This window comes from Rana temporaria, chromosome 5, assembly GCF_905171775.1.
Source record: "Rana temporaria chromosome 5, aRanTem1.1, whole genome shotgun sequence".
Classification (NCBI taxonomy): domain Eukaryota; kingdom Metazoa; phylum Chordata; class Amphibia; order Anura; family Ranidae; genus Rana; species Rana temporaria.
The window spans coordinates 114,143,931-114,158,244 of record NC_053493.1 but is presented as its reverse complement, the minus strand read 5'-3'; the positions used below and the strand labels follow the sequence as shown (position 1 = coordinate 114,158,244).

Sequence of the window (14,314 nt, the reverse complement as noted above, 5' to 3'; positions counted from 1 at the left end):
CTTTAAAATCTTCATAGGCAACGTTTAAAAAATCTACAGGTTGCATGTTTTGAGTTACAGAGGAGGACTAGGGCTAGAATTATTGCTCTCGCTCTACCAATCGCGGTGATACCTCACGTGTGGTTTGAACACCGTTTACATATGCGTTTACATATGCGGGCGCTGCTCACGTATGTGTTTGGGACGGGGTGCGTTTTCTGGCTCCTAACTTTTTTAGCTGGCTCCTAGATTCCAAGCAAATTTGTCAAACCCTGGTCTAAGAAATAAAAAAAAAAAAACAATTTTTGGTATATTTAGCCAGCTAGTAACCAAATTTAAAGTATCAATTCAGTTTTTTTTTTTTTTTTTTTACAAACTGTTTCATCAATTACCGTATATACTATATACTTGAGTATAAGCTGACCCGAGTATAAGCCAAGGCCCTAATTTTACCACAAAAAAATGTAAAAACGTATTGACTCGAGTATAAGCCTAGGGTGAGAATGCAGGAGCTACTGTAAGCGGAAAAGAGGGTCAACAATGCCCATTTGCAGCCTTGCGGTGCCCATTGTAGCCTTACGGTGCCCATTCTCACTGTGCCCATTGTAGCCTTACTGTGCCCATTCTCACTCTGCCTATTGCAGCCTCAGTGTACCTGTATTCTTGATAGGCTGTGGGCATCCATTTTTCAAAAGTAGTGGCTTCCTCCTGGTCCATGATAGGCGTTTGACATTGTGTTCAGCTACTGCCTATCACGGAGGTCCTCTCATCCTCGGACTCAGTTTCCCAGCAGACAGTGTTCCGCCAATCACAGACCACCTTTCATCCTCGGACAAGAGGACGTCCATGATAGGCAGAACACTGAACACAGTGTCTGCTGGGAACGTCCGAGGATGAGAGGACCTCCATGGTAGGCGGTAGCGGAACACGGTGTCAAGAGCCTATCGCGGACCAGGGGGAAGCCGCGACTTTTGAAAAATGGACGCCGGCGACTGACTCGAGTATAAGCCGAGGGGGCTATTTTCAGCCCTAAAAAAAGGGCTGAAAATCTCGGCTTATACTCGAGTATATACGGCAGGGCTGTGGAGTCGGAGTCGAGGAGTCGGAGTCGGGGGAAATTTTGGGTACCTGGAGTCGGAGTCGGCAAACAATGCACCGACTCCGACTCCTACTAAATTTAGATTGGAATTAAAAAAAAAATTCCAACAGGAGTTTTATAAAGCACTAAAAGAAGTTGAAAAGTATGATCGCTCATCAAAACTTACTGTTGAAGAAGCCATCCTTGTTTATCCAGAGATCGTTAGTGATGTGGCCAGAATAGTTACTGCAATGCCACCCACCCAAGTCAGTGTCGAAAGATTATTTTCAGCCCTAAAAATAATAAAGTCTGACTTTAGAGCCTCTATGAAAGAGGATCTGGCAGAGGCAATTCTCTTCCTTAGAACTCTACATTGAATTGATTTGCATTTGCTAAGCCTAGAACTACATTTCAAGATTAATATAAACCATTTCTAGGTTTTACAGATTTTGTTTTTGGTTCATTATAGATAAGCTTTGTTTTTGTTCTAAAACAACCAAATAATGTGGTTTGTATTTTTGAACTGGTAAAAATCCTGTTCCTGATGTTTATGCCTGCTGCTACTATCCAGCCACTTGATTGTTTTCATTGTGTTTGTCTTTTGCTTAAACTGTGCAATACAGTAGACTGTTGGCTTCCCAGCCAGTAGTCCTGTGGTAGGCAGGGCCATCTTTTCCATTGGGCACGCTGGGCAGTTGCCCGGGGGCCCCCACCGGCTGCCCAGCAACCCCAGTAAAAAATTATGGAGAGTGACGGGTTAGAACTGCCCATGCCCAGTTCGCGGAAATCACAGAGAAGATCCGGTCCTCCACGAGTGCGGGGGGTTGCTGATGTAAGGGGGGAGTGAATGCAAAAATGTAAGGGGGCACTGATATAAAGGTTCCCCCTCCTATATTAGTGACCCCCCTTACCTTAGTGTATTTAATCTAAGGAAGGTGGTCTCTGGTCACCAGAGTACCCCCCACATCAGAGTCTGCAGGATTCCCCCTTACAATGCAAGGGGGAACTCAGTCTGCGGACCCTGATGTAAGTGGGAAAGAGAAAGCAGTGGACTCTGATATAAGGTTGTCTCTGGTCACCATAGCCCCCCTCCACATCAGAGTTCCCCCCTTAGATCATGATCTGCAGCGTTCCCCTTTACATAAGAGTTCCCTTTCACTGTAAGGGGGAATCCTGCAGACTCTGATGTAAGAGGAAACTCTGTGCTGGCTGGGTTATAGTAACCTGACCTTCATGTCAATGAAGACATTTTTTTTACTTTTGTTTAACTTAAACACATTTCTAATAGCACTAGCTATATGTTTATAGTTTAAATACTGACATTTGCATTGTTGGGCACTGAAAACTGTAATTTTAGGTACTTTTTTTGCAGTGGCAGTAAAAAATGTGGTTCTGCCAGTAAATGTTATGATTTTTGTCAGTAATTCTTGTGCGTAATTGTGTAGACAGGACCCCAGTGCACTGTATTGCCCAGGGGCCTATAATGCTCTTAAGATGACACTGGTGGTAGGTTGTGTTTCTTTCCCTCAAGGAATGTATAAAATACATTTGCATATTAATACAGAGGAGTCGGAGTCAAGGAGTCGGAGTCGGAAGTACATAAAACTGAGGAGTCGGAGTCGGAACATTTATCTACCGACTCCACAGCCCTGATATACGGTACATAAAATAGTAAGCAAACTGCTAACAAGAACTGAGGAAAATACAGTTTATCTTACCCGGTGTGCCTTTAATGAAAGGAAAACGTTACGCCTTGCCTAAGGCGTTCTCGAACTGTGTACAGCCGTGGTACTGGCACTGGTTGGTTTGTGCATTTTTTTGCAGGGGAAAAAGCTATTTATACACGAAAGCCAAAACAATATCGATTTCACCCAAAAAAAAAATTATAGGTAAATATGGTTATCAGGAGTTTTATTATTGAGCAAGTATTTTACCGCAAGCTTCAAGCATATTATTGTTATAATACGCTTGAAGATGGAGCTGATTTGGTAAGCTCTGACTCCTGCTGCTGTTATTTGCATGTAGCCTGGCAGGAAGTTGTAAAATCCATCTGTTACAAAATGACCGTTTTATTCAATAAATGTGTAGGGGGGGAAACATTTAGAATAATGTCTTTCAATTTTGCTAATTTTAATTTTTTTTTTATTTTAAGGTGATTACTTGCAGAGAATGATATTTAAAAATGAGTTGGTAATTTTACTAAGTTATAACTTATTTTCGAACATCTTTGCTGACGTCAGCTTAAAGTGGACTAATTATGTTGTTATACGCATTTGAATTGACAGGGCATATGTCAGTATTGCACAATCACATTATTAAACTACTGCATTCTTAGCTCTGTTAGTTTTTTTTCTTACACGTGGACTCACCTTAGGTTATTATTTTCCATCTCTGACCCCATTGAACCATTTCCTTCATTTCATGCCATCTTGGGACATCATCAGTACAAGAGGTAGAAGAAATGGGGTGGTAGTGAAGTTATCACTGAAAAAAAGTAAACATTGTCAGCAATAAAACTACAGTGGAACCTTTTGGATTACGAGCATAATTGGTTCCAGAAGACTGATTGTAATCCAGAGAACTCATATATCAAAGTGAGTTTCCCCATAGAAGTCAATGGAAACTCGGATAATTCATTCCACAGTGACTTCTATGGTATGCAGTATCGCATGTGGCCAGAGGTGGGGCGGCTCCGAATGTCACCGGCGCCCCCACACGTCTGGCCAAATACAGTACTGCACACCGCAGAGGCTTGAATCCTGCTTGTTTGGGTCAAGATAAATAAAAAATAATAGCTGGTATTGCGAAGCGCTCGTTAACTGCATTACTTGCAATCCAAGGTATTACTGTGTTGTCATAAAGCAGCGGTCCGCCTAGAAAAAAATATTTATATTCTAAAAATTCTGCAGCTGCTGACTTTTAATAAATGGTAACTTTCCTGTCCAGGGTGCCCACGATGTCAGCAGCCGAAGCCGAGCAATCTCTCGGCTGCCCCCGCCACCATCCTCGGTGAGGGAATCGGGAAGTAAAGCGTTGCAGCTTCACTTCCCGGTTCCCTACTGCGCATGTGCGAGACGCGCTGCACGTCTTCACTGGTCCCTGCTGTCTCCTGGGACCAGTGTGTTTTCCAGAAGACAGCGGTGGGGACGGGAAGGGGCGTGACTCCCGTGGGTGCAAATACCTGTATTATAGGTATCTGCACCCTCCTCCCCCCTGAAAGGTGCCAAATGTGACAGCGGAGGGGGGGGGGGGAGGGTTCCAAACAGCGGAGGTTCACTTTTTGTGTGGACCTCCGCTATAAGTTCTTTTTTTTTTTTTATATTTATATATCTTTATCTCTCTAGAAAGCGAGAGGAAATCTCCTTTTTTTTTTTTTTTTTAAGTGGTAGTAAAGGCTTTCTGATCTATAACTACAGGTAAGCCTATAATAAGGCAGGTACAGTAAATATCCCCTAAACGTGCACCGTTTAGGAGGTATTTACTTTAGCAGCGCCTGTGATGTCTCAATGGACGGCGTGACTCCCATGCACTGTAGTGACGCAGTTGCGGCCCCACCAGTCAAATGGAACCCAGAAGGAAGACCGGGTAAGAATGGAAGCCCTGTCAGCGGTGACAACATGCCGCTGGAAGGCTTCGTTTTCATATGTCTTTCATAAAGTGCTAGTATGTGTTGCAGTCTAGCACACTTTGACGACTGAGAATTTCTCTCACTTTAGAGAGATTCTCAAGAATGGGATTGTGCGCTGCTTTCACCTATTTTGTCTTACACAGGAAGGTTATTGTTGACCTTTGAACATGGAAACCAGGACAGATCCTCCTGGCATTTGTCTAGCATTGTGTTAATAGATAACCTTTGATTTAAACAAGTCTTTGCAACAACAATACCTTTTAGAAAAATGGAAAACGAGAGCGAGACTTGGTACCTGGCAGGCTGGCTTCTGTGGCTAGTCAGCACTTGTATCTTCTCATGTGTAACAGTACAATTCCTGCTCCGTTTTAAATAACTACTGAAGACTTTTGGATGGAAGTGAAAACTTCAGACTTTTAAATGGGGATAGAAAGTGTTTTGTGTGTGATTTTTGGACAGTATACCAGTAAGGAGCTATCGTCCAAAATATTTAGCAAAGGCAAATTGTTAATGCATCTGTTTAGCCCTTACAATCCAGAGCAATTACATTTTAGCAATGGGCCTACTAAAGTTGTATTACTTAACCACTTAAGTCCCGGACCAAAATGCAGGTAAAGGACCAGGCCCCTTGTTGCGATTCGGGACTGCGTCGCTTTAAGTGACAATTGCGCGGTCGTGCGACGTGGCTCCCAAACAAAATTAGCGTCCTTTTTTCCCCACAAATAGAGCTTTCTTTTGGTGGTATTTGACCACCTCTGCGGTTTTTATTTTTTGTGCTATAAACAAAAATAGAGCCACAATTTTGAAAAAAATTCAATATTTTTTACTTTTTGCTATAATAAATATCCCCCAAAAATATATATATAAAAAAAAATTTCCTCAGTTTTGGCCGATACGTATTCTTCTACATATTTTTGGTAAAAAAAAATCGCTATAAGCGTTTATCGGTTGGTTTGCGCAAAATGTATAGCGTTTACATAATAGGGGATAGTTTTATTGCATTTTTATTAATTTTTTTTTTTTTTTACTACTAATGGCGGCAAACAGCGATTTTTTTTTTTTTTTTTTCGTGACTGTGACATTATGGCGGACACTTCACACAATTTTGACACATTTTTGGGACCATTGTCATTTTCACAGCAACAAATGCATTTAAAATGCATTCTTTATTGTGGAAATGACAGTTGCAGTTTGGGAGTTAACCACAGGGGGCGCTGAAGGGGTTATGTTTCACCTAGTGTGTGTTTACAACTGTAGGGGGGTGTGGCTGTAGGAGTGATGTCATCGATTGTGTCTCCCTATAAAGGGGTTGACACGATGGATGCAGCCGCCACAGTGAAGCACGGGGAAGCCGTGTTTACATGCGGCTCTCCCCGTTCTTCAGTTCCGGGGTCCGATCGCGGGATGTGTGTGTGTGTGTGTGTGTGTGTGTGTGTATAGCGCAACTTACCTGTTTTGTATATATATATATGTATGTGTGTGTACATACATACATACATACATACATACATACATACATACATACATATGCTCTCTCTGCTGCTGCTCTCTGATGAAAATGGCAGAAATAGTTTAAAAATATATGCTTTCAGAGCTTTGGGAGGGTCTACAATGTATGTGGTATAAACGCTGATAAACGCAAACGTGGTAAAACGCTGCAAAATTCACGGCAAAAACTGGCGTTTTAAACAGTTTTTTGCTGCTGAAAACGTGTGTTTAGATGTGTTTGCATTTGCTTCTCGTGTGCATGGCGCCTAAGACACCAAAGTCATACAGAGGGGCTTATTTATCATGCAGTGAATGACATTTAGCAAACATCCTCTGCAGATAAACCCATCACTGTAATTTAAGACCTACACCAGGAAATTACATCTGCAGGGAATGTTTAATGAATGTCGCATTCCCTGGTTTATATTTATGCCCTGCACGGTACCTATAAACAGTATTTACTTTGGACGCTGCCATATTTTATTCACATATAACATTAAGCCTAGGTTCACATTGGAGCGATTTGTCATGCGATTTTTAGAGATCAAATTGCATGACAAATCGCAGCCTAATGGCGGCAATGGCATTGTTCCAATCGGTGCGACACTGCACTACTTTTGACATTTGGATGCAACTTCAATAGACATGTGTATGAAGCCACACTGATGTCTATCAAGTAGCACCTGAAATCGCACTGACCTTGCTACTTTAAAAATCGTACTACTTCACTTGAAGTAGTGCAATTTCAAAGCAGCATCAATGTGAACCAGGGCTAAAGCTCTGCAATTTTGCACAGAATCGCAAGATCATGGAAATCACATTGTTCACAGTGCATTACATTTTTTTTATTTTTTTTTGTTTTCTTTATCTCTTCTGTTGCTTTTTCCTGCTATCTGGTTCAGATGCGAATCACATGTCATTAGTTTTGAACACTAACTGAGAAAAAATACGAGGGGTTCCCCAATCCATACCAGGATTGGGGAACCCCAATCCTGGTATGGTCCCCCCAATCTATACCTGATCCTTATCCAAGCTTGCAGCCTGGCAGGCCAGGAAAGTGAGGGGTTGATAAAGACAAGGGCCTCTTCCTCCAGAACACTGGTTGGTTGTTGTGGGGGTCTGCGGTCAGGGGGTTTTTATCATGAGTAGCAGAATGCATTTTGTAGTGTCATTTTTGCCATGTGTTAGAAATATCTTTATAAATTGACAACTTTGTGTAAAAAAAAAAAAAAAAAAAAAAGTCCCCCCCCCACACCCATTTTCCAAAAACTTGTGGAAAAAAATGACATGTTCAAAAGACTCATGCCTCGTAGAATATACATGGGGGTGTTTTCTTTCCAAAATGTCTCTTTGCATTGGGCCTCTGTATGTGGCCAGGTTGTGGAAAAATCTCACACATATGATATCGCCACACTTGGGAATTTAAGAATATATTTTAGGGTGTTTATTGCCTGATTACCTATGCCATGTGTAAGAAATAACTTGTTAATATGACAAGTTTGAAAAAATGTGTAGAGGGGGCTGAACCACTCGGTGCTACTGAATAGTGAACCAAAGTGTTAAGTGAGAAATAGATTAAATTAAACTCTCTCTTAAAACATGTGTGTGTATGTGTATATATATATATATATATATATATATATATATATATATATATATATATATATATATAATAATACTAGATTCCAAAAGTGTCTCTGTATCCAAAGGAAGACCCCTCAGAATCTGTAAAAAAAAGTATTTTTTTACAGATTCTGAGGGGTCTTCCTTTGGATACAGAGACACTTTTGGAATCTAGTATTATATATATATACACATGTTTTAAGAGAGAGTTTAATTTAATCTATTTCTCACTTAACACTTTGGTTCACTATTCAGTAGCACTGAGTGGTTCAGCGCCCTCTACACATTTTTTCATTTATCACAATTATTATTGTTTTTGAGGAGCAGCTTTTATTATAATATTTTTTAATTTTATTTAAATTTTGTTGTTTGCCGCTGAATGTTATTTTTCTACTATGACAAGTTTGTGGAGAAAAAAAAGACGATGAATTTTCCAAAAACTTTAGGCAAAAATTGCAACTTCAAAAAACTCACTATGCCTCTTACTATGCCTCTTACTAAATAGCCGACATGCGAGTCGCCGTGTAGAGCTGACTGCGCAGGCGCCATATAGAGCCGACTCGCAGGTCGGCTATTTACGGAAAACTGGCGAAGCGCTTTATGCGACATGGGAAGATTTTCACCAGACGTCAATCAGCTAAGCTTTCAATAGGAACGCCCACTCCCGCGGGAATCGGAGCCCGGAAGCCTGGGCGAAAATAACAATTACATGGTATGTACGGAGGAAAAAAAAAATACCAGCAATACTTTACGTTGGTATGCTGGATGTAATTTTCGAATTTTTTTTTTTTTAGGGTGAACCGCCGCTTTAAAGCACAGGAGTTAGCTGGGGGTAGTTTAAAGAACCCCCTTTTTTTTCCTTGCATTGTGAGGCCTCATGCACACTGGATTTTAAAATAACGTTATAAAAACGCCAGTAGCTTTGCAGTGAGTTTTTCAACTTTTTTTCAGCTTTTTTCAAAGTTTTTTCAATAGCGTTTTTTTTGCGTTTTTTTTTTTTTTGTTGAAGAATTTTTTTTAATTTTTTTTTTTTTAATGGATCAAAAACGTTAAACGCTGGTGAGTGACATTTTTGAGCGTTTATCAGCATTTATCAACGTTTATCAGCGTTTATCAGTGTTAGAGCATTTTTACAGCTGAAAAACGTCTCTCAGAACCCACTAGTTTTGAGGTTTTGTTACTGCTCACAAATGCCACTGTCCAAAACTGCTGATAACAGCCTATGTGTGCATGGACACATAGGATAACATGATGGAGAGTTTGACTGTAGAAAAAAACGTCTACTGCCAAAAACTGCTGCTGTAAAAACGTTCAAAAACGTCCAGTGTGCCTGAGGCCTGAAAGCAAAGGTTCATTTTCAAGTTGGGTGACAATAGAAAAAAGATTGATCTGTTTAGATGATCAGATAGTTTGCATATTGGCAACCATTGCCGCTTCAGAGACTGTCAAAATTGCTTAGTAGGTTTATATTTAGATTAGATTGCCGTTCTTCCTTCATTAAAATAGGTGTCCTTTTTCACACCCTGCCTTTCATTTGCTGTCAGCGGTTTTGCTATGCGAGTATTTTTAAAAATGTTGTGATTTTACTTTTTTCCAGGTCTTAATGCAAAATGAATATAATTAAAGAGAACAAGGACCTGGCCTGCTTCTATACCACAAAGCATTCCTGGAGGGGAAGGTATTTTTCAAGTTTGTTCTTCTTTTTTTGAGTAGATATTTTGTTATCTGTAATTGGAATTTTGTGTATCTCTAAACCAACAACAGACATATAATACATTGCAGTTTGCTAGTCTTTTAGATATGTGTGTGTGTGTTTATTTAATTATTATATTTTGCTTTAAAACTTTTTTGTAAGTAATTAACAGATTTGGCTTGAGGCCCGCAGAAAATGTAGTTACAAATCATTAACATAGGAATAATGTAGATTTAAACACAGAAGTATTAAATGCACTGAGGTACAACATTTGGACATTACCATTGTTAAAAAATAAGTATTATTTTTTTGCCTAGGTGGATGCAGCATTGTTCCCCTGCCAGCTCTAACATTGAGAACCGAGCGATCAAACACTGCAGAGCGCTCTGTTGTCAGAGCTCCCTGAGCTGAGAGCTGGTGACTGTCAGTTGCCAGCTCTCTGTTCTGCCCTCCCACGCTCACTTGAGTTCTTGGCTTTGGAGGAAGCAGGAGTGGCCGGCTCAGGCTCTCAGCAGCTCACTGAGAGGCTAAGCAGGGTGCCGGTTCAGGCATATGGGAAAATCCCGACTTCATTTTTGCGATCTTGCCTGAGCTTGGACCGGCTCTGTGAAGTCAGCGGACTGCAGCCTACTGTCTGCTTAAAACGGGTCACGGTATTCCAGAACGAACTATTTGTGGAAGAGGTAAAGCCAGGAGTGCTGGTGAACGTAAGAGGAGGATTAGGGCTGTCCTCTGCAAAAGCATGACATATTTACTATAACCAAAAAAAAAACACTTGGCAGGATAGTAACAAACTATGGTGTGTGTGTGTGACTTGTATATACTGAAATTTTCTTTTCTTTATCGTTACATCACGGGACACAGAGCGGCATTCATTACTATATGGGTTATATGGAGTACCTTCAGGTGATGGACACTGGCAATCTCAAACAGGAAATGCCCCTCCCTATATAACCCCCTCCCATAGGAGGAGTACCTCAGTTTTTACGCCAGTGTCTTAGGTGTTGGTCATGGTTTAGCTTGCCTCCGCATCCTTGGGATTAGGTGAGCTAACCGGTTCTGTCCAAAGGCCTCAGCGCTAAAGTGGTCAGTAACCGGACCCCAAACCCTTGGGGTATAGCCCATAATGCTTTTCTTTTTAGAGAGCTGGACCCTGGGCCCAGAACTTAGAAACCTTTGGGTGCCTAATGTTTCTGTTGCCAGAGTGCTATATGGGCCCAGGACAGTGGATCCTTCATAGGAACCCAGGGCCTGAAGGTCTAGACATCCCCACGGAGATGGGGGAAGATTGGGCCTCTTGCTTGGCAAAGTCCTGCGGCATGGAGCAGGTAAGTGAGGGGAAAACTTGCGGAACTTGGTTCTTAGCAGGTTTTTTCTGGGGGGTCACAGGGGACATGCCTAAAGTTATGCGCTGCATCTGGCAAACTAGTCACATATCTTAATGATAGGATGGCTCTATGTGTATTTTTTTCCCCATAAGAAGTGACCTCCCTTGTAGTGTTGGAAAAGCATTTGAGTAGGGCCTGTGTAATATAAAGTGTATGTGTGTGTCAGAGAGCTATGCTTACCTGCAAGCCTCCAGGCGATGCTCCATCAGTCTTCCTCCTCAGAGCCTGCAAGCAGGCAAAACGCTGACCTCCTCGTGGTTCCAGCTGGAGCAGAGAGGCTCCCTTCCCCCCAACCCCCCCCCTATCGGCGGGCGCGCGCGCGCGTTCACGTGTTATAGGCGCAATTCGCGCCGTTTAGCTGAGGGGGGAAGGGTGGGTCAGTGGTTTAAGGAAGGGGCGGCCCTTCCTTTTCGTTCCAAACAGCATTCGATACATTGGAACTGGGGAGGAAAGACCAGAGCGGCAGCACGGGGCGCCGAGGACACACAGTGGCCAAAAAGAATATTGCAGTCTTCAGAAGACTGTTTTCAAGCCTAGAAATAGGCTGTTTCTTTCCATCTCATAGTTTTTCTTGCAATACTACTCAGGGGGACAGAATGATTTTTCTTTCCTGGATTTGAAACAAAAAACAAAAAAAAGAAAAAAAAAAAGAAAAGGAAAGATTGAAAAAAGATTGAAAAAAAAAAAAAAAAAAAGTCATCTAGGGGAGAGGAAGCATTTTTTATCCCCCAAACAGGTGTTTGGGCAATTAACTTTTATAGTTCCAAGTACCAATAGGTAGCAGGTGTACCTCGGTATTGTACCATGGCATCCGGGTCAGAGGGTACAAGAGGTGGGGATTCCCCCAGAGAGTCTGAGGTCTCGGACAAAGCTATGCCGCTGCTTTCCCCACAGGGAGCCTTGGGGCCATCGGGATCTGGGGCTGAAGCTGGCGCGGGTCAGTCCAACCCTAAGATGGTCACGGACGAGGTATTACTCACCTCTTTAAGAGAGATGGAGAAAAGAATGGGAAAAATGATAGCCACAGCTATGCGGGGCAGTAAGCGGATTAGATCTCCGTCGCCCGAGCGTGGACCCTCAGAAGAGGAGGTCCTTTCCTCAGGGGAATTGGACGATCTCTTGGACAAGGACCAAGTAGGTTCAGGGATCGAAGATCCGGATACAGAGGAGTCTGGAGCAGTCTCCCAAGGGGAGGGCTGGTGGATTCAAGCCTTAACGGACTTGGTCCATAATGCATTCAACTTGCCAGTACCAGATCTCCAGGTATCGACGGTTTCAGCTTTGGGCTCACTGAGGGCGCCTCAAAGCAATGCAGTGTTTCCGATCCACCCTCTATTAGAGGGAGTTTTGTTCCAAGATTGGAACAAGCCAGATAAAATCTTCTTACCACCTAAAAGATTCTCTGCCCTATATCCTATGGAAGATACATTTTCCAAGAAATGGGCTACTCCTGCAGTGGACGCAGCCATCTCATGTGTTAACAAGTCGTTAACATGCCCTGTAGAAAACATACAGGTATTCAAGGATCCAGTTGATAAACGCTTGGAAGCACTACTTAAGAACTCCTTCACTACGGCAGGGGCAGTAGTACAGCCAGCTGTGGCTGCGATTGGGGTTGCTCAAGCATTATCGGATCAAATTAAGCAGATGCTTAAACTTATTCCTGCCCAGCAGGCAGAAGAATTTTCGGATGTCCCTAGGGCCATATGTTTTACAGTAGACGCAATTAAGGATTCTATCCAGCAAGCGTCACGTTTATCGTTATCCCTTATCCATATGAGAAGACTCTTATGGTTAAAGAGCTGGGAGGCCGAGCCCCCATGCAAGAAGCTCCTGGTAGGGTTTCCCTTCTATGGAGGACGACTCTTCGGAGAAGACCTAGATAAATACATTCAGACCATTTCAAACGGCAAAAGTACTCTCTTGCCAACTAAGAAGAAGTTTCAGGGGCCTGCGTTTAAACGACAGTACTCCCCTGGGCAGGGGCCCTCTAATGCCAAACAGTATCGACGGCCTCCTGCGAAAGCAAACTTCGGCTTCAACAGCAAGTCTCAAGGACAGGCTGCTAGAGGCAGAAAGCAGTGGTTTCGCAAACCAGCAAAACCAGCCCCCAAGCCCTTATGAAGGGGCGCCCCCACCCACGAAGGTGGGGGGAAGGCTGCGACTCTTTTCAGAGGTTTGGGAAGCCAGCATTCCCGACGAGTGGGTACGGTCTTCCGTGGCCACGGGCTACAAATTAGATTTCCTAAAGTTTCCTCCTCCTCATTTCCAGGAGTCGAGGATTCCAAACGATCCGGAGAAAGGAGCCGCATTAATGTCGGCATTAAATCATCTACTTTCCCAGGAAGTAATAGTAGAGGTACCAGTCCTGGAACAGGGACTAGGTTTCTACTCCAACCTATTCATCATCCCGAAGTCCAATGGAGATGTCAGGCCAATTTTGGACCTAAAGATGGTAAATGCATACCTAAAGATCCGCTCATTTCGGATGGAATCCGTGCAGTCAGCAGCTGCCACACTCCAAAAGGACGACTTCATGGCGTCCATAGACATAAAGGATGCCTACCTTCATGTTCCAATTTATCAGCCACATCAAAAATATCTACGCTTCATGGTGGCTTCGCGTCACTTCCAATTCGTGGCGCTTCCCTTCGGGTTGGCTACGGCCCCCCAGGTGTTCACGAAGGTCCTAGCTCCAATCCTAGCCAAACTAAGGATCCAAGGGGTCACGATCCTAGCCTACCTGGACGACCTCCTAGTCATAGATCACTCGTCTCCCGGCTTGGAGCGAGCAGTGGCCCTCACGGTCCAATACCTCGAGAAGTTCGGCTGGGTCCTAAATCGAGAAAAGTCAACTTTCCTGCCCACAAGGCAGTTGGAATATCTCGGCATGAGATTAGACACAGAACAACAGAGTGTTTCTACCTCTGAGGAAGGTCAAAGCCATCAAGGAATTAATCCTACTGGTTCTAAGCAAAAAGGAACCGACTATTCGCCTATGTATGAGGTTACTAGGCAAGATGGTGGCCACATTCGAGGCGGTACCATACGCCCAGAGTCACACTCGCATCCTGCAGGCAGCCATCCTGTCAGCATGGAGCAGAAGGCCACAGGCCTTGGATATCCCGTTGCCGCTCTCATCAAGAGTCCGACAAAGTCTGTGTTGGTGGTTAGACCCTCAGAACCTACTGAAGGGGAGATCTTTCAGCCCAGTGGCTTGGAAGATAGTGACCACAGACGCCAGCCTGACAGGCTGGGGAGCAATTTTGGATGGTTGCACTCGCCAAGGTACTTGGGCAAAGCTAGAGGAGCAGTTGCCCATCAACATCTTGGAGCTCAGAGCTGCTCGACTAGCCCTCAGGGCTTGGATGTCAAAATTGCAGGGGTTCCCGGTGAGAATCCAATCAGACAATGCCACGGCCGTGGCATACATAAAT

The 14,314-nt window shown here is 43.3% G+C and overlaps 1 protein-coding gene across 3 annotated transcripts in view; it reads left to right on the top strand.

The window, feature by feature from the left end:
* Positions 1 to 14,314, top strand: part of DNAJC13 (DnaJ heat shock protein family (Hsp40) member C13) — a 220,226-nt gene that overhangs the window by 30,958 nt on the left and 174,954 nt on the right. For all 3 annotated transcript variants that reach the window (XR_005749412.1, XM_040353030.1, XM_040353031.1), the window contains exon 2: positions 9,394 to 9,474. Coding sequence is in view for 2 of the 3 variants with exons in the window: in XM_040353030.1 (XP_040208964.1) it covers positions 9,407 to 9,474 (68 nt within the window). In the remaining variant the exon portion in view is untranslated. The remainder of the gene's footprint in view (positions 1 to 9,393; positions 9,475 to 14,314) is intronic.